This window comes from Neospora caninum, chromosome II, assembly GCF_000208865.1.
Source record: "Neospora caninum Liverpool complete genome, chromosome II".
Lineage (NCBI taxonomy): Eukaryota > Apicomplexa > Conoidasida > Eucoccidiorida > Sarcocystidae > Neospora > Neospora caninum.
The window spans coordinates 2,057,633-2,077,535 of record NC_018387.1 but is presented as its reverse complement, the minus strand read 5'-3'; the positions used below and the strand labels follow the sequence as shown (position 1 = coordinate 2,077,535).

The following is a 19,903-nucleotide window of genomic DNA, read 5'->3' as shown; positions in this document are numbered from 1 at the left end:
TATTAGGCGGACAACCAGTTGGATTGTGAAAGCGCCTGTCTGTGGGGAAAAAGACGGCGAGCTGCAACGGCGCCATATAAATTTGTTCTGTGTCTTCCATTTTCCCCAGCCCTGACGCATAAGTTGCTCCTTATCCGCGTCAAACACTCAGGCTCGCTTGGGAATTTCTGCTTGCAAAAAAAGGTTGGCACCCAGTAAAAATTTCCACTTGGATGATATCGGCAAGTGATGAATAAAAGGTGCACAGAGAGATGAGCGTACAACTAGCTTTCCACCGGGCGCAACAAAGGGATGATAGAAGACACGACGCGCGTGTAGACCAGCTGCTAGGGAAGCTGCCACGGGATTTGGCTACCGCTCTTGCCCGGACCCCGACAGCGACGTAGATGACACTCTTCCTTTCGGTTTTTTGTGGAAAAGAACTGGGATGTTTGCCTCGCAATCGGTTTTCTTTTCTTGCTCGTTTCTTGCGCAAAGCGCTTCGTCGTTTTTCTTTCCAGCCCCGGTTTGACAGCTCACTCGAGCGCTTTACGTGGCCACCCTCGGCGCTGCGTAGCTACTCAGACCCGCGCGTTGTCATTGCGGACCGGCTCCGAGACTCCCGGACAAAGGACACAGCGACTAGGAAAAAGCGAACGTCGCTTTTGGTTGTCACCCTTGACCTCGAGACACTTCTTGCTTCTTTGGTGGGGCTGGTGTACACGCGGTTTCTACTTGTTTATCCAGTCCGTCTGTCGCCGCCGCTATGTCTTTCCCCCACTTTTCCCGCCTGGACAATTGGCGCCTGAGTAGGCCGGCGTGCCGATTTTTGGTGGTCTACGGGCTCCGAGAGAGCGCGGGGAAGACGCGTTCTCTCTAGATCTGTCTCGGCCTTCTAGGGCCCAAAAAGTCTCCGGAAGAGCTGCTTTTGTCAGCGAACGGGTGACGTTTTCCGCGTGCTCGTGTTCCGCAAGACACGGCGAGCTAGGGCCAGATGCGGCGGCCGCCGTCCTGTCTGGGCAGTCCTCTTCGCGGAAAGAAAACCCGTATTCGCCGTTTTGCGCTTCTCTCGGCCAAAGGTTCTCATCCTCTACAAACGTCCCTTGCGAAATTGGGAACGAATGCCGATCGGGCACGCGAAGTGCACGTGGGCTTCATCGGTCTCACTGGCCTCGGGTCGAAAAGACTATGTCGCGACGAGCGGCTCTGCTGTGAGCGCGCTTTCCCAGGCAAAAAAAGAAGGGGACGTCTTCTTTCTGCACGGAACCTAGCAAGTTCCTCCACACCTTCTTTCTCGGCGTCTGTTTCTGCTGCTTATCCCGACTCACATTCGCCCTCACGTCCGTCGATTGTTTGCCGTGCACCGTGTCTCTTGACGCTTCCGGAGACGTGAGGAGCCGTAGGCTGCTCGGCAGCTGGTCTTTGTTGGGTCCTTTTTCCCAATCATAACCCAGAGGGGAATCGTTTCTGTTTTTTCGTTCCACTTTTTTGTCCCCACGCGTCCTCTCAAGTTGTAGACTGTGCGCATTCCGCCAGCTTTTTCCTCGGCGATGGCTTCGAGCCAGAAGCTGGACGTGAGGCTCTCCCGTCGTTATCGATAGAAAAGAAGAAGAAAATGAGGGGCGGCGTCAGAGCTTCGGGCGCACGTTCTCTCGTTCTCCCCCTTCTCCTCGTCTTCTCTAAGCCCGCGTTTCTCTTCTCTCTCTTGCTCTCGTCATCCTTCGCCCCGCGTCTCGCCGGTTCTCACCTGGTCGATGGCTTGCTCCTTCCTTTGAGCCAAAAGCGCCCGCACAATGCAAAGTCTCAAGTCAAACCAGAGACCGGGGACGTTGGTGCAGGTAAGCAAGAACCCCACGTCCAATGGAAGCATCCAGACAGTTCATGCGGACCACCAATATGGTTCTTCTGTATCTCTTCCGATGCAACGTGCCGTGGGGGTTCGCAGCACTTTCTGGCCAGAATGCGTGCGCAGAGACAGGCGCCACCGGCTGCTTCGCGCTGTCGCAGGCAAATGCTTTTCATGACATAATTTCCGCGTCACACCGCATAGATGCTTTGAGAAGCCGTGTACTGACCTTGAAAATACAGACTTTTTCGGTGCTTTCCTCGTCTGCAGCCTCCCATAGAAGCTCATGGGCGGTCACGGTAAGTAAAAGTGTCGGAGTTCAATATCTTGCGACATTAAGGTCTCCTGTCTTTTTACCTGCCACCAGCTGTCTAAGTGAGTGGAGGCTCCTTTTCGTTGCGTGCACCTGTTTCTCACGATGGCGCGATTTCCTAGTGTACCCATTTGAACATTTTCTCGCCTATCGAATTTTCTGCCGTCTGTGATTTTCCGCCAGGTGCTGACCGCCAGAGTCTGGACATTTCTCCGGATTTGCTGGGGACTGGTGTCTCCGCTTCACGTTCCTCTAGGTCTTCGAGAACGTCTCCTGCGTCCGTTCGGCTGTCGAACCTCGATTCATTTGCCTCAACTTCGTCAGCCGCTTCTTCGAGTCTGGCGTCTCCCTATTCTCTGTTGAGGGGATCTAAGACCGCACAATCCGCGCTCCCTTCATCCCGTTCGGACCGAACGAGGAAGTTTACCGTTCCAGCACGAAAGCGAGCTGTGAACGACGACTCGCTTCTAGATGACAGTGTGAAGGAAGAAGTGCCTTCGCCAGGGACAGCGGATGCGGGCGTGGACGAAAGCCTGATAGACATTTCTAGGAATTCGAGTGCAACCGATCTGCCTTCGATGAACGGTTTCAGCGACGCTCTTGCACCTGCGAGAATCTTGAACCCGAGGAAATTCGCGAGGCAGCTTGTGGCCAAAGTTCACGCTGCGTTCGTGGGACAGAGTCGACCCTCTGAAGATGCCCAGAACGAACAGGACGGCGTCAGGGATGAGCTGCCTGCTTCCTTTCTCAGCATCGGCGAGCAGACGAACCGGGACGACTACTCGGGTACTGCCGCTGACGACGTAGAAGGCGAGGCGGAGGGTAGCGAGACTGGACACATGATCCCTGACGAAGCCGTTGGGAAGTCGGTCTTTCTCCAAGGCGAGGAAAGACCTGAAAGAAGTGACGAGGAAGAAGACGAAGACTTGCAGGACACAGACTCAAGTTTGGATGACATGCAGTCTGTTCACGAACATGGTGTCGCGTTCGTGCAAAACACAGAGAAGGCAGGAAAGGAAGAAGCCGAAAGCTCTTCCGAAGCAGACGACGCTATAGTAGGCAGCAGCGAAGAAGCAGGGAGCGAATCGAAGTCAGATGCGGGAGACAAGTCGAAGTCAGAGAGCGAGTCGAAGTCAGAGAGCGAGTCGGCGTCAGATGCGGGAGAGAACTCGAAGTCGGATGCAGGAGACAAATCGAAGTCGGATGCAGGAGACAAATCGAAGTCGGATGCAGGAGACAAATCGAAGTCAGATGCAGGAGACAAGTCGAAGTCAGATGCAGGAGACAAATCGAAGTCAGATGCAGGAGACAAGTCGAAGTCAGATGCAGGAGAGAAGTCGAAGTCAGATGCAGGAGACAAGTCGGACGCGGACTCGTCGAAGAAGTCGTCGAGTGGAAAAGCCGGAGTAAGTGATAACCATAAGAGTGCTGCCAAATCACATAGCCACCTAGTGCACGTGACTACTGGAAACTCACCTGAAATTAAAGCATACCGTGCCACAGTGCATCCCTATCACAACAGGCGCAGGAAGAAGGAGGAGAAGGAAGGGGGGTCAAAGGACGATGACTCTAAAAATGAAGACCAGACCAAGGAAGGGGGAGGGAAATCCGAACACCATGACTCTGCCCACGAGCCGGACAGCATAACGGCATCATCCTCTTCTCACACTGAGGAGGGAAACGAAAACGAAGAGGAATCAGGATCCTCTCTTGGTGATCGAGAACACGTGACCGCAGAAGAGTCAACGCACTCTCACCACGGCGAGACGGGAGGGGACGAAGCAAGGTCAGGTGCCGATTACCACGGAGAGACACCAGACGCAGGAGATAAATCGGAGCATGTGCACCATGGCGAGACGGGCGAGATTGAAGCCAGGCCAGCCACCCGTCACCATGAGCATGCACATGACACAGGAGCCGATTCAGCGCTAGGTCATCCTGGCGAGACGGGCGAGATTGAAGCCAGGCCAGCCACCCGTCACCATGAACATGCACATGACACAGGAGCCGATTCAGCGCTAGGTCATCCTGGCGAGACGGGCGAGATTGAAGCCAGGCCAGCCACCCGTCACCATGAACATGCACATGACACAGGAGCCGATTCAGCGCTAGGTCATCCTGGCGAGACGGGCGAGATTGAAGCCAGGCCAGCCACCCGTCACCATGAACATGCACATGACACAGGAGCCGATTCAGCGCTAGGTCATCCTGGCGAGACGGGCGAGATTGAAGCCAGGCCAGCCACCCGTCACCATGAACATGCACATGACACAGGAGCCGATTCAGCGCTAGGTCATCCTGGCGAGACGGGCGAGATTGAAGCCAGGCCAGCCACCCGTCACCATGAACATGCACATGACACAGGAGCCGATTCAGCGCTAGGTCATCCTGGCGAGACGGGCGAGATTGAAGCCAGGCCAGCCACCCGTCACCATGAACATGCACATGACACAGGAGCCGATTCAGCGCTAGGTCATCCTGGCGAGACGGGCGAGATTGAAGCGACTCCAACTGCGAGTCATGGTGATAACGCCGAGATCAATGGAGGCGCATCATGGACAGGTAACGAAGGAGAGACAGGGGGGAATGATGCGACTCCAACTGCGAGTCATGGTGATAACGCCGAGATCAATGGAGGCGCATCATGGACAGGTAACGAAGGAGAGACAGGGGGGAATGATGCGACTCCAACTGCGAGTCATGGTGATAACGCCGAGATCAATGGAGGCGCATCATGGACAGGTAACGAAGGAGAGACAGGGGGGAATGATGCGACTCCAACTGCGAGTCATGGTGATAACGCCGAGATAAATGGAGGCGCATCATGGACAGGTAACGAAGGAGAGACAGGGGGGAATGATGCGACTCCAACTGCGAGTCATGGTGATAACGCTGAGATAAATGGAGGCGCAGCATGGACAGGTAACGAAGGAGAGACAGGGGGGAATGATGCGACTCCAACTGCCCATCATGACGATATCGCTCTGAATAACGGCGGCGAACCATCGGGAGGTAACGAAGGAGAGCCAAGGGGGAGTGACGCGACTCCAACTGCTCATCACGACGATGACGCTCAGAATAACGGCGGCGAACCATCGGGAGGTAACGAAGGAGGGCCAAGGGGGAGTGACGCGACTCCAACTGCCCATCATGACGATATCGCTCAGAATAACGGCGGCGAACCATCGGGAGGTAACGAAGGAGAGCCAAGGGGGAGTGACGCGACTCCAACTGCTCATCACGACGATGACGCTCAGAATAACGGCGGCGAACCATCGGGAGGTAACGAAGGAGGGCCAAGGGGGAGTGACGCGACTCCAACTGCCCATCATGACGATATCGCTCAGAATAACGGCGGCGAACCATCGGGAGGTAACGAAGGAGGGCCAAGGGGGAGTGACGCGACTCCAACTGCCCATCATGACGATATCGCTCTGAATAACGGCGGCGAACCATCGGGAGGTAACGAAGGAGAGCCAAGGGGGAGTGACGCGACTCCAACTGCCCATCATGACGATATCGCTCAGAATAACGGCGGCGAACCATCGGGAGGTAACGATGGAGAGCCAAGGGGGAGTGACGCGACTCCAACTGCCCATCATGACGATATCGCTCAGAATAACGGCGGCGAACCATCGGGAGGTAACGATGGAGAGCCAAGGGGGAGTGACGCGACTCCAACTGCTCATCACGACGATGACGCTCAGAATAACGGCGGCGAACCATCGGGAGGTAACGATGGAGAGCCAAGGGGGAGTGACGCGACTCCAACTGCCCATCATGACGATATCGCTCAGAATAACGGCGGCGAACCATCGGGAGGTAACGATGGAGAGCCAAGGGGGAGTGACGCGACTCCAACTGCTCATCACGACGATATCGCTCAGAATAACGGAGGCGAATCAGCCCCGGCGAATCAGGGAGATACAGGAAGGGACCACACTGGGGATGCAGACATTGCCAGCGGCCAGGAGCCCGAGATCGAAGAGGAATATTCGCACCCTCACCCTGTTGAGGCCCGACCTAGCGACGCAACTGGGGGACACACTCCACCAATTCATGAACACGACACACGCAGCGAATCGCCTGACGCTCACCACGGTGGCGAGGAACACCAAGCAGAGACCGGAAACGCGTCAGTGCATGCGCACGACGCCGCAGAAGGACATCGGGAAGGAGAGCACGAACACGCGTCTGGTGAAAAGGAGCACGAGGCGGGAGAGGCGTCTGTGCATGCGCACGACGGTGCGGAGGGACAGCATGAAGGAGGGCACGAACACGCTTCTGGTGAAAAGGAGCACGAGGCGGGAGAGGCGTCTGTGCATGCGCACGACGGTGCGGAAGGACAGCGTGAAGGAGAGCACGAACACACTTCTGGTGAAAAGGATCACGAGGCGGGAGAGGCGTCTGTGCATGCGCACGACGGTGCGGAAGGACAGCATGACGGAGAGCACGAACACGCGTCTGGTGAAAAGGAGCACGAGGCGGGAGAGGCGTCTGTGCATGCGCACGACGGTGCGGAAGGACAGCATGACGGAGAGCACGAACACGCTTCTGGTGAAAAGGAGCACGAGGCGGGAGAGGCGTCTGTGCATGCGCACGACGGTGCGGAAGGACAGCGTGAAGGAGAGCACGAACACACTTCTGGTGAAAAGGATCACGAGGCGGGAGAGGCGTCTGTGCATGCGCACGACGGTGCGGAAGGACAGCATGACGGAGAGCACGAACACGCGTCTGGTGAAAAGGAGCACGAGGCGGGAGAGGCGTCTGTGCATGCGCACGACGGTGCGGAAGGACAGCATGACGGAGAGCACGAACACGCTTCTGGTGAAAAGGAGCACGAGGCGGGAGAGGCGTCTGTGCATGCGCACGACGGTGCGGAAGGACAGCATGACGGAGAGCACGAACACGCTTCTGGTGAAAAGGATCACGAGGCGGGAGAGGCGTCTGTGCATGCGCACGACGGTGCGGAGGGACAGCATGAAGGAGGGCACGAACACGCGTCTGGTGAAAAGGAGCACGAGGCGGGAGAGGCGTCTGTGCATGCGCACGACGGTGCGGAAGGACAGCATGAAGGAGGGCACGAACACGCTTCTGGTGAAAAGGATCACGAGGCGGGAGAGGCGTCTGTGCATGCGCACGACGGTGCGGAAGGACAGCATGACGGAGAGCACGAACACGCGTCTGGTGAAAAGGATCACGAGGCGGGAGAGGCGTCTGTGCATGCGCACGACGGTGCGGAAGGACAGCATGACGGAGAGCACGAACACGCGTCTGGTGAAAAGGAGCACGAGGCGGGAGAGGCGTCTGTGCATGCGCACGACGGTGCGGAGGGACAGCATGAAGGAGGGCACGAACACGCTTCTGGTGAAAAGGAGCACGAGGCGGGAGAGGCGTCTGTGCATGCGCACGACGGTGCGGAAGGACAGCGTGAAGGAGAGCACGAACACACTTCTGGTGAAAAGGATCACGAGGCGGGAGAGGCGTCTGTGCATGCGCACGACGGTGCGGAAGGACAGCATGACGGAGAGCACGAACACGCGTCTGGTGAAAAGGAGCACGAGGCGGGAGAGGCGTCTGTGCATGCGCACGACGGTGCGGAAGGACAGCATGACGGAGAGCACGAACACGCTTCTGGTGAAAAGGAGCACGAGGCGGGAGAGGCGTCTGTGCATGCGCACGACGGTGCGGAAGGACAGCATGACGGAGAGCACGAACACGCTTCTGGTGAAAAGGATCACGAGGCGGGAGAGGCGTCTGTGCATGCGCACGACGGTGCGGAGGGACAGCATGAAGGAGGGCACGAACACGCGTCTGGTGAAAAGGAGCACGAGGCGGGAGAGGCGTCTGTGCATGCGCACGACGGTGCGGAAGGACAGCATGACGGAGAGCACGAACACGCGTCTGGTGAAAAGGATCACGAGGCGGGAGAGGCGTCTGTGCATGCGCACGGCGGTGCGGAAGGACAGCATGACGGAGAGCACGAACATGCTTCTGGTAGAAACGACCACGAACCCGGAGGCGCGTCAGTGCATGCGCTCGACGGTGCGGAAGGACTCCAGGATGGAGAGGACGAACACGCTCCTAGTGGGAAGGACGACGAAGCCGGAGGCGCGTCAGTGCATGTTCGCCACGGCCAGGCAGCTGGAAACGAGGAACCGGAACAGTCGCGTGGTGATCAGGAATATGAGATTGGAGGAGAGTCCGCCTCGTCTCACACTGATCACGAGAATGAAAACACTGGAAAATTATTAAAAGCTCCTGAACAGGGCCAGGAGACTGGAGGGGCAACCGCTTCTTTTCACGCTGGGCTGGGACAGGGAAACGAAGGGGAGTCACTGCGTTCTCACTCTGAGCAGAGGAAGGAAGGAACAGAAAAGGGAGGAGTGGAGGGTCACCCTCAGACTGAGGAGCCGCAAGGGAAAAAGGCAAAGAAGCAGGAGGAACACCGTAAACTGGATGTTGCTCTCAGGCAACATCGAGAAGCTGAAGAGAAACGTCGACATGTGAGACAGCTGGGAACCCAGTTCCTGTTTGTCTCTACAACCCTTTTCCCTTTTGTGTCTTTTTCCCCGTGCATCTTTCGGTCTGCCTTCCGTCTCTCACTCTCTTCCAGCGTCCCGTTCTCTGCATCATTACCTCCTCGTCATTTCCTCTCGTGCCGGTGCTCCTCCTCCCCTCGTCACCTTCCTGGCTTCTTCGCTTCATTCGTTTCGTGCTTTCTGTCGTGTCTCACTCTTGTTTTCGCCCTTTGCGTCCCGATGCCATCCAAAAATCCGAAATCTCGCAATCCAGTCGTCTACTCACGTGTACTCGTTTACACATATTTACAAATGCACTCGTATGCGGATAGATATTCATGTTGCTTCAGCTTCAACTGTCCTTCGTTCTTGTGAAAATGTCCAATCTTCTCTCTGGAGGCCTGCCAGCACTGTTTACCTATGCACGATCTGTACGTTCCCGTCCCTGTCTCTCTCCTCATCCGTGACTCTGTATATACGACACCACGCGTACGTCTACGTATGTATGTATGTATGAACAGGCGTCGGCTTCCCGGAAGTCTGGTCCCCTAAGCCCACCCTCACCCGTAGCCTACGTGTTTGCCGAGAAAACTGCGCACACGTACGGCGTATACCTGTGAATTGAGGCCGATGTTTGTCGCTGTGTCCGTGTTGTCTTTAGGCCGACGAGCTGTTGCAGAAACACCATCTCGGACAGGGTGGACCTCGAGGACGCGCGACCGTGACGGCGCATTCACACATGCACGTCCAAGATATAACTCAGCACCGGCAACTGGAGGAGGCGACGGAAATGGCGGGAAAATTGACCCATCACTTACAAATCCAGAACGCACTGAAGCTGAGAGAAATGTTTTTGAAGCGAAAGCAAGTTGGGCATCTCAATTTGCTCAAGCACCTCCAGGATCTCATGCAGGCAGTTGTTTCGAGGATCTACACGAAAATGAAGGGGGTAGGCGAGACGAAGAACGAAAAAACACGGCTTCGCTGAGAACACAAGCAGGCGAGACTCGCGCTGGCAGGCGTTGAATGGGCGTTGCTCTGAGAATACAGTCACACTTGAAGCTGCTAGCTCGTTTCTCACATGCCTGTACATGCAGGAGCAGTTGGAACAGAATGGGGGAACGCAGTCGCGCTAGCTGCGAAAGAGGGCAAGGAGATGTTGTGCGCATGGAACCTTCAGACGCGCCGCAACTGATAGCCTCATGCAGAACGAACCCTGCGTTCCAGGTCGCGAATGTCATGATATTCACTTTGGTGGGACAGCGGATTAGCACGGGGTACGATGGAGGCGTATCCACTTGGCAGACGCAAAAGGATGAGACTGAGAACAACACTTCAAATTCGAGTCATGTCGGGCGCTGACCTGGGCTGGCGCCTCCAGTCAGATCCGCCCGAGGGTCTCTTTGTTTGGATGTATAGGAGGCAGGAAGGCCAATGAGACAGCCTTGGTGTCGCTTTCGCTTCGAGTGGGGGCGGAACTAAGCTGTGCCTTCAAGTTGTTTCTATGTGCTGTTCTCCGCCAGGTCAAGCGTGCTCTGAAGCGCATGTATCTCCACGGCCGCTTCGTCATAAAACGGTTCCTGCACGAGACAGACCACAAAGTCATCCGTCCGGAGGAGCTGCCGTCAGCCCTGATGGCACCCGCGGACGAAAGCAACGTGCTGGGCAAAACCACCAACGGAATGGTCATGGACTGCCCCACAGGTAAGGCAGCAAGAGACCACATCCCTTCTCCTCTCGTTTCTGCGAAGCGGCGTGCATACGTTCAACTGTTTCAAGACGACGTCTGAGATTGTCTGCGGGGGTTTCTGCATAGGGTTCAACGACCGCTTGTTCCGAATGGAAAAGAGGGGCTGCGTTGGGGCAGAAAAACAGGTGCCCAGAGACATAAATTCGACATGCTCACGTTCATATATACATATGTGGAAATGGGCGTAGAAACTTCTGTTTGCCATGAAGAAGCTGCACAAGAAAGGATCCGCCTATGTGGAACCGCTGTACGCCTCCCCCGTGTGATGGCGAAAGTCGAACCCCGAGAAGAAAGACTGTTGTCACAATGTGACTTCCATTTGCCCGCAGATTGCAATCCGGCTGCCTGCGACAACAAACCCGTGAACCCCTCTCAGTGCTTCGTAAGTCGCGTTTTTTCTCGCTGTCTTGTTTGTTTCCGTACAATTCACCACTAAGGAATAGTCATAGAACCGGGTGTGTTCCTAGCCTCTCACACTCCAGAGCGGTTGCCCAATTAGCAAACTCGATATCGGCTGTCAGAGGGTAGTAGTCCAACTCGTAATTTATGCTCCCCAGAAAGAACCAGCAACAGTCTTGTCTCAGCGAGTATCTCTCCCAGTAGGATGGCGCTGATCATGCTAGCAACTGAGTAGTAGTTTTTGCTCGCTTCCTCTTTCGTTTCTCGTTCTCCCCACCACTATCTCCGTTTGCCTTTCCCTTGACGTTTTCCCCTTCGGGCGCCTGCGCCACGGCGCCTTTGGTCTCCTTATGGTTTGTGAACGCTCGCCTTCCGGTTCGTAAACAGGCTGCGTAGTTTGGGGCAATAACCCCACACAAAGAGCGCCTTGCCACTCCACGACCTGTGTCCAGACACAGGATTCCTTCACGCACGTCTTCATTTGTTTGTTTTGCAGAAATACGAAGCTGTGGCCGGCGGCGGGGGTTTCCGGCGGTGCGAGCCGTTCGCCGATCCACTCACTGCGACGTGTGCACCGGTGAGTCGGATGCACACGTCGCTCCCATGGGAGCGTGAAGTCCTCTTTTGCCTGAAGGCGAGACTACAGCGTATTTGATCTGTTCCCGGCCGCCCGGGAGCTTGTCCCCCGTGCAGATCTGGACTACTGTACGGTGCATAGGGTCTAAGACAGCTCTCTATGCAAACGTTCGAGCTCGAGAGGCATCCGTGAAACAGACTGCTATCTGGGCCATTTGGCTTGCTTGGCGTCCACATCCTGTGTATTGCAGTGGTAAAGGCAAGTGTAGCTGCATGGCTTCTCGCTTTTTAACATGTCTGGTCTCCCTGCAGGGATTCACCAGATGTGCAATGGCGGCGCCGACGCGCGGCAAGCACTACCAGATGTTTTCCTCGGTATGTCGTGGAAGCTTCCCTGTGGGAGGCCCTCGCACCTGCGGCTGCCGTTCCTGATTTGTGCTGTTCCGCATGCTCCCAACGCTTCACGCTTCCGTTTGCCTCCGCAAAAGTCCATCTCTGCGCATCCATGACGGTTTTTTCTCTCAATAGGCTCCCGCCTGGGACTCGTGGCGCGTCGTCTGTCGCTTTTCTGGGCGCGTACTGCACGGAGATCTCCCCATTGTCCAGGCTTCCCCGGTTATTTAACTTTTTTGCGTGCTCGCAACTAGACAGTTTGGAAATATGTCTAGATTTCTAAGGTGGAATGCGCGGGCGACAAGCTGCCTGCTGAGAACGTGCCATCCTTTACCCGAGTTCATGTCCGCATCCAGGAGAGAAAGAGCGTTTCAGTGCGTGTGTTTGGCATCGTTTCAGTCTCGACGCAAACGCCTTTTTGCGACGGGATATCCTGCCTTTTTCACGGGGAAACTGCGTCGTTTTCTGCTTGTTTCCAGCCGCCGGAGCATCCTCTGCCCCAGCCTCTCCTCGTTCAAGGAAGCAACTTGCACGCCTGCTTGCGACTTCTCCCCGTCCACGAGAAGACCAAGTGCAGGTGACTAAAAATTCGGAAAGCAAATGCCTCACACACTCGAGTTCTGGCTCGCGACTTGCTGGCAAAACTCTTGCGCCGTTGGCCGACTTGGACATCATGAAGTGCAGGACGTTGGGCAGACGTTCTTCTTTCTACTCAGGAAGCTGAGAATGTGGTATATGGACAGGGGCAGTACAACCTATTGCATTTGCTCAGTTCATACCTGAAAGTGCTGGAAGCGTCTCAGACTCCCTGTTACTCCAGCGCCGATAATCGCTACGGGACTCTTTCGTCTCTGTTGTTTCCCGCCATCCTCTTCTGCAGCCCGGAAACTTCCGAGATGGTTGAGGCTGCTCTGAAGGATACCCAGGCCATCGCCCAGCAGCCACCCCCCCATGTCTTGGAACAAGGCGTTCTGTTTGAGAATATTCAGGTACGCCGCGTGTCGGTTCTTCCCGCAGGGTAGAATGCGACTGACCAGCGCATGCGGAAGCTAACAGAGATCCAGAGCTCAAATGCCTTTTTGCGTGTTCTTCGACGAATGTTCCAGTCACATCTCTGACAACGGAGTTGACACATCAAGACACTATCGCCCACTAGTCTGTCAAAGTCGTGCATAGTGTTCAGCGGTGACGATTTCGGCAAGCACACTTATGCCTATATTTATATTTGTATATACGTTTATATACTAATTTTTGCTTTTTACGCAGGTGTTCGACCGTTTTCCCTTAGATACTGCCCGACCTGTCTGTCGTCTCCTTAGTCGGACAGCAAACCGCTAACACGTTCTTTCTCGCTAGTTCGATGATACCGTCTCATGGATGAGGAGCGCAGGCCGCTTTTCGCGTCGTTTTGCGAGGCGTCACAGACCTGAACCGGTCCCGGCACGCGATATGTTGTGTTTAGACGTGTGTCGTTTTTCGCGCGGTGTTGCTATTCAAAGTTTGGACAGGGGCAGTGCAGAACGACGCTCCTCTGTGCCTACCAATTGTTAAACGGAGCGCTGTCTCTGTCATGCTTTTTAGGTCCCCCAGCCAGGGAACTACAAGCTGTGCATGCTCCAATATTGGAGACCGCCTGAGTCGAAACCGTCAGACAACGTGTTTATCATGGGCATAGACGAGATAGGGACTCTTGAGGTCCTACAACAGCCTGACGCGGACACGTTGAAACAAGTGCAAGGCTTGCATAAAAAGACGCCAGAAACGGATTAAACAATCGTTTTGGGAGACAAAAAGGGAGCAGAAATGGCATTTCCTGTTATCCGCTCTCTCTCCCATTTGGAACTGAACCGGAAGGAACCGGCGACGAGGGGCAAAACAAACAGGTTGTCGCCAGCTCTACTCTTTGCAAAAAGTAGTGTGCCTGCCTAAAGTGTCTCGAAATATCTGGTCTAGAGGCCTCTTCGAATACAAATTTGGATATGAAAGGAACGAGAGCCTGTCTGATGATGTCAGTCATCTGACCGAAAGTGGGAAGGCGACGTCTGCGGAATTCGCTGCATCTCTGTATGTGAGGGGCCATCCGTTAACTTACACGGGAAATTGTGCTGGCTCTCCCCATACTCGGAGCACCGCAACCGGCGGCTCACCGACAGACCTGAACGGGAAAACGATATTTTTGGGTATAAGGCGAAGCGGAGTTGTGCGCTCTTTCCTTCCGTCATTGTCAAAAGTAGCTATGCGGTGGAGTTTTTCAAGAGTCCGCCTCTCTTCGGCTCCGTTTTGGGTGAAAAGCAAGGCGTTGGCCGGTGCCGCTGGAACAGGCCAAGCCTCTGAGGTTTGACGGTGCATTTCTTGTGTCCTTTTTCAGCGAAAGAGGTATTTCCTTTGGCTTTGGTGCTGGGTACAACAGAGAAAGCTCTTCCCTTATGTGGCAGATCTGCTAAGACACACGAGTAGAGAAGCCGGATAGGCCCCGTTCCGGCGGCCAAGTCGAAGAAATTCCTTTCATGCTCTTTCCTACGTTTTGGCTCGAAGGATGATTTGTGGACAGCCCAACGTCAACTAGAAACTGCCTCCTGATAATATCTTTTTTCAAAACTCTGCATCATATGAGAACGGCTTTTGGCCAGTGAACGAGGCAGTGCAACCGGCACCAGCGGCTGTGTAGATCTGCAGTCAGAACTGTAAGCCCTCCGCTAATGCAAGGCTGACTGCGACTGTGACCCCCCCTGCGGAAAGAGAAATCAGAAATGCACCTTTTGTGACACTCTGCAGAAAACGACCTAGGTTGGAAATTCTCGTGTTAGAAGTATCAGATGAAGCGATGTGTCGTGCTCATGGAAGGAAGGCGCAACCACGCACACTTACATATGCAGCGTCTCAAGTGATTCTACGGAGTCTTCCAACTGGACCCGTGAGGTGGGCAAGCAAAAAGATATTCCGTGAAAATTATGTCCTGTAGACGGTTGCATCAGTGAGATGGCCAACGGCCCTCCCACTGTATTATCGTTCACACACTGATGAGGTACGCGACAATGCGAAAAGCGGCGCGCACTCTCAACATGGACAGCGACGTCTTTTGCGCTACAGCAAGGTAAAAATAGACTTTGGTGGTAGCGATGTTGCCTACAGGCAGCATCGCAACTTTCGAGCGGCCCAGGAAAAACATGTTCATGCGTAAAACCTGCGAGGGAGAGAGGGCGGTAGCCGTCCATCGTGGAAGAAGCAGAATTGCAAAGCGAATTCGAGAACTACTCGGAACCCCGTATTTCGAGAGAGGAAGGAAGAGCCCCTCCGAAAGACGACCTGAACTGACAAGTCCTGTTCCTCTTTAGACGCAAACGTATCGATAAAACTGACCACATCAGGAGGATCCTCCAGCCCCCCCCCCCCCCCCACGTGGTTTAGCTTGCTGCCGGAAAAACTGCAAGAGGCAGCGTCAGAAAAACGCAGGGGCTCGCCGCAGAGTATTAGCAGATTTATCCCAATTACATACGAAGCACATAGCTAAGGATTCGCGGCAATTTCTGTGAGAATACTTTTAGAGACACAGGACGGAACAGAGTTGCAATATATATACGAGTGACAGCAAGCGGCAAATCAAAAACTCCTCCTTGGACTGATCGGGAATTGAACCCGAGACCTTTCGCATGCGAAGCGAACGTGATACCCCTACACCATCAGCCCTTAACTCTGCTGTCCCTCAGGGCGGCGTCCGAGAATCATTCCTGCCTCCCAGAGTCCTCTTGCACATTTCCGTGCGTAGCCGACATTGAGCAACCGCCTTTAAATGACAAGCACACTGCGAAGAGTGATGTGTTTCTCTTTTTCATCCGGGAATTTCCATCGAAACCAGTTTTCCGGAAACGGCTGACGCAACAAGGCGGACTTTCGCGTCTGTATTCCCTCTTTCAGGGCAGAATTGCTTAGGAAAAGCCTGGAATGCAGTTCTAGGTTCTGTACCGCAACTATGCTTTTTAAAACTGATGAGGACAGGAACTTCCACGCTTCCGCGGCTGCTCGTGTAAGACAGGACGTGGGGCCGCGTGATGGGACCCACGGCGAGCCGCACGATCGGAGGACAGTGGAAGAAGGGCGGTTTTTTGATGCTGTGGCACGTCTTCCATTTTTGACTGAGTTTCAACTCTATGGCAAGTGAAAAGGAAGTGCAGAAACGAAACTCATGGGGTTTTCTTTCCAGGTTTGCGGTCTCAAGTGGGCTGGGGCCACCCCGTCTGTCTCTGTCTCCTCGCTTTCCGCTCGCCTGAATTCCCGTCTCTTTCGCGCCGGCCCTCCAGCGCTGAATGCTAGTCTATCTGAATTCTTCCTTCGCAAAAACGCACCGGAAACATCCGACACGTTTGTGTGTGCGGCTGAACGACTTCTGTTTCCCCCCTTTTTTCCAGCTCCTTTTCCGCTCTCAAGTCTCTCCTTGTCTCTCCTCACATCTCAGCAATGGAGACAACGCGAATCGACGGAGTGTGAGGTTTTGAGGCGCACAGCGTCGACACATGCGTGGATTGCACACCGATCTCTTTCTTCATCAACAGAAGATACGCTGACGGATAAGGGCAGCTGATACCCGTATTTTTCTCCGGCTTCTGCTCCTGTGGTCTCCCGCCGAAAAAATTGCACTCGGCCAAGCGAGCAGCGACACCATGGTCCTGTAGGTTCTCTCTCGTTTCCCCCGGTCCCCCCTCCCCGCTTTTTCTTCTTCACCGTTTCTTTCTCGTTCGCACCTATCTTCTTGGTCCCCCTGAAACCCTCGCCCGCCTTCTTTCCTCCCCTGTCTAGGCCGTCCAGTGTTCCTTAGATCACCTCCGTCGTCTCTATGGCACCGCAGACGCGAGCGCCTGGAGGCCTCGCTGCGTGGGATGACAGGGCTTGCAGGCCATTGCCAAGTCTTGAACGCGAGGCAGGAAGCGATTCGCTTTTCTTCCCACGGTCGGCTCAGCTGTTTTCCGCCTCCCTCTGCTCACCGGACCGTTCGCGTCCGCGTCTTCCTCTCGTCGCCGCCCTCCTCGTGTGCTGTCTCTGTTTCCCTCCCCTATGCCCCGAAGGCTGCTCTGCTGTGAGCGTCGGGTCTGCGACTTGGAGCCACGTCCTGGAGTCGCCCAGCATGTTGTTCGTGCTCCGTCCCAGCTCGCCCACGGCGGTGCGCTTCTGCCGGTTTCGGCCTGCGTCCACAGTTCCCTCGTCTCTCACCGACGGAGAAAACCACTTTGGGCCGGGGGCGTGCACGCGCCTCGGCTTCGTAGCGCCTCCAGTCGCAAAGACGCCACATGCACAGTCCACGCCGTTCTCCCCTGGTCGTGGAAGAACAGCCATCGGCGGGCCTTCGTGCGGCAGTCTGGGGAATTCGTGTCTTTTCCACTCCCGCGTTTCGAAGAAAAGCTCCACCCTGTTTTCTTCGCCACTTCACAAGTCTGTCGTGTCGCGTTCCGTGTCTCAAAACGCCTCAGTGGAGACGAGCGGCGACTCTGATCACGCGCAGCTGGCGAGCTGTCTCGCGTCGTCCCGGAACTCTTCGCTGCCTTCCCTCCATACGGCGCAAAAGCACATCCCAACGACTTCTCGCTTGAGCGCCCTACACGATGATACGTTCTCGCCAGGCGCCTCCAGCTCTCCCGCCCGCAGCAGAAGAGGAGGTTCCTTGCGGGTAAGTGAACCACGACGCGGGCGCTCTGCTCGGCGACCGCTCTTCCCCGCGTTAATCGAAGCCGGAACACTCGTCAGCTGGACCAACTCTCACGTCAATGTTGCGAGCCCCATCCACCTTTTGACTTCCGGGTCACGACCGAACTGTTTTTCTCCGCGTTTACATGTGCGATTGTACATACATATATATGCATATATATGTATGTTTGTATATACATGTTTGCGTGCCTCTCGCGTGCGAGCGTGTGTGCCTTCTCTGTGTCTCTCGGCTTTCCGGCCTTTTGCTCCTGGACGGGGAGTTTCCCCCGAGTCTTCTCTCCCGATTGTCATGCGCTGTTCTGTGTGTTTCGCCTCGCTTGCGTCTGCAGCATGCGGAGATGTCTGTGAACCGCGTGACGCTTCTGGGGCGTCTAGGTGCCATGCCGGAGATTCGCCGAATGTCGAACGGCGACACGTTTGCGTGGTTTTCGATGGCCACGTCGGTGAATTGGATCGACAAGGTGAGCATGAACGAGGCGCAGTCGTGGTCCTTGCTCGAGCCGCGAGGAAGGCTGCTGGCTCCAGTCCCGGTCCTCGCAGCTCGCGGGCCGCAGGCGCACAGGCCGTGAAACTGCCGGAGGTGCGCTTCCCGCTGATATTCGTGGCAGTGGCAGGCGCCAAACGTCGTCCATTGCTCTCAAACCAGCAGAGGGGATTGACGTCGCTTGCCGCTTCTTTTCTGCAGCACATCTAGTGAGACACGTCTGTGATTTGGAGCGACGACTCCACGTGGCGCGACGTATATAGCGAGTCACGTGACGGGGCTGGGGATGCGGAAGGATACGCGCGGCTGCAGCAACACTGCGAATCGTACAAGTTGCCCGACGGCGGACACGGACAGATGCTCATTCACCCGGTAGACCCAAGGGCACATTCTGTCGCGGCGGGGCATTGGCCCCATTTTTGTCTCTTCTCCCTCGAACACCGAGCACGGAAAGGGTGCGAAGCCGGAAGCGCACTCGCGCGCACAACATCCGCGGATGCTCCGTTAGCTCCCGCCGGCTCAGAACATACACCGCCGTGCTAGCTCGGCTTTCTGCAGCTGGGCAGACACTGTCGAGTGGCTGAGAGGGATGGAGTGGTGCATGCTCGCTCACTCTGCGCCACGGAGACCCGCGAGTCGTGGAAGAAGCAGACCCGCAGGCGAGAGGTGTACGGGCGCTGCCAGGACAGTCTTGCGGCGTTTCCTGTCTTTCGCTGAAATCGCGCAGGCCACCGGAGACGCTCACTCTCGCACCGAATGGCACCGTGTTGTCGTCTACGACGAGGCCCTCGTCGACCTGGTGGATAAATATCTTCAGTAGGACTCTGCGACTCACTCTCTGTGCCCGGCAGAAAACAACTACTCCCCGACACACTCTTGCAGATCTGTACTGGGTAGTCAGGCTCCAAGTGTTTTCTGGCTGCCGGAAAAAAAGTCGAATTCGGCTTCGAGGTGTACCTTCTCTCTTGTGCCGTGTAAACGGGTTCGTACCGTACGTACCCTCTTTGCCGCCAGGCTGATACATGGCACCTGTCCCCCTGTGTGTATCTCTTAAAATCATATATATACATATATATGCATATATATATATATATATCCATGTGTTATTTGAGGTGCTCCTCGTGAACTTGGAGTCTCCAGAGCACATGAGTATGCATGTGCGCTTCCATAAAGTCTTGTCCCGGCTCTTTGCGAATCTGCATGTATACGCGTATCGGCGCGGTTCTAGAGGAGCCGCCTGCGTGGTGGTCTTTTTCGCTGGAGCGTTCTCTCGCTCACTTCTTCTGTCTCCACATCATTTCCTACGGAAGTGTCCGAGTGGGTTGCCTTGTGTCGTCTTGTCGGCTTTTCCACTTGTCTCCAGCACTGGCCGCCGCGTATTCGTCACCGGGAAACTTCAGACTCGGCGGTGGACTGGCGCGGACGGCGTAGATCGCTATTCGACCTCGGTGGTTGTCAGCCGCTTGCAGGGCGAGATCATTATTCTTGATTCGCCTTCTTCAGCTCCGTCCAGTTATTCCAGTTCCACCGAGCCTCGCCAGCCAGGCGCCTCTGACTGGGCTGCAGGAGACGTAGGCGTGCCTGGTGGGGAAGGGAGTGGAGGCGATGAAGGCGAAGTTCTCGGCTCTTTCGGTGACAGCGGGTGAGTAGGGAGGCGCCGCGCAGAGGAAAAGAGAGAAAGACGCTCCGGGTGACGACGCAGAAGCAGAGAAGGCCCAGTGGAGCCTCGCCGGGGTTTAACGCGCTGCGACCGTGCCACTATCCGCAGAAACGTGGCCGGAGACCGCAGCGAGGAAAGCTGTCTCTCCTCAAAAGCCTGGCTTCCTCTTTTCCGTCTCACTGTGTGTGCAGCGACGGACAGGGAGCGAGCGGCCCCTCCGGCGGCGCTGGGCGGAACGGCCTCGACGGGTCAGCAGCTGGCGGCATGTATCGCCTTTTCCGCTAA

General features: G+C 55.6%; 2 protein-coding genes and 1 non-coding gene across 3 annotated transcripts; 2 read left to right on the top strand and 1 right to left on the bottom strand.

Annotated features, from left to right (window-relative positions):
- Positions 1-2,111: 2,111 nt before the first annotated feature.
- On the top strand, positions 2,112-13,547 carry NCLIV_006850 (uncharacterized protein; the record flags this gene model as incomplete). The annotated part of the gene is made up of 10 exons (XM_003880196.1): positions 2,112-2,124; positions 2,463-8,644; positions 9,321-9,608; positions 10,183-10,363; positions 10,739-10,791; positions 11,305-11,385; positions 11,697-11,759; positions 12,257-12,354; positions 12,658-12,766; positions 13,359-13,547. 10 exons carry the CDS (start codon positions 2,112-2,114, stop codon positions 13,545-13,547), a joined length of 7,257 nt encoding a protein of 2,418 aa, XP_003880245.1.
- Positions 13,548-15,392: 1,845 nt separating this feature from the next.
- On the bottom strand, positions 15,393-15,464 carry NCLIV_t030004. The gene has a single exon. It is a non-coding gene; the product is annotated as a tRNA-Ala (tRNA).
- Positions 15,465-16,608: 1,144 nt separating this feature from the next.
- On the top strand, positions 16,609-19,903 carry NCLIV_006840 (hypothetical protein; the record flags this gene model as incomplete). The annotated part of the gene is made up of 6 exons (XM_003880195.1): positions 16,609-16,932; positions 17,068-17,425; positions 17,804-17,958; positions 18,696-18,774; positions 19,222-19,600; positions 19,810-19,903. 6 exons carry the CDS (start codon positions 16,609-16,611, stop codon positions 19,901-19,903), a joined length of 1,389 nt encoding a protein of 462 aa, XP_003880244.1.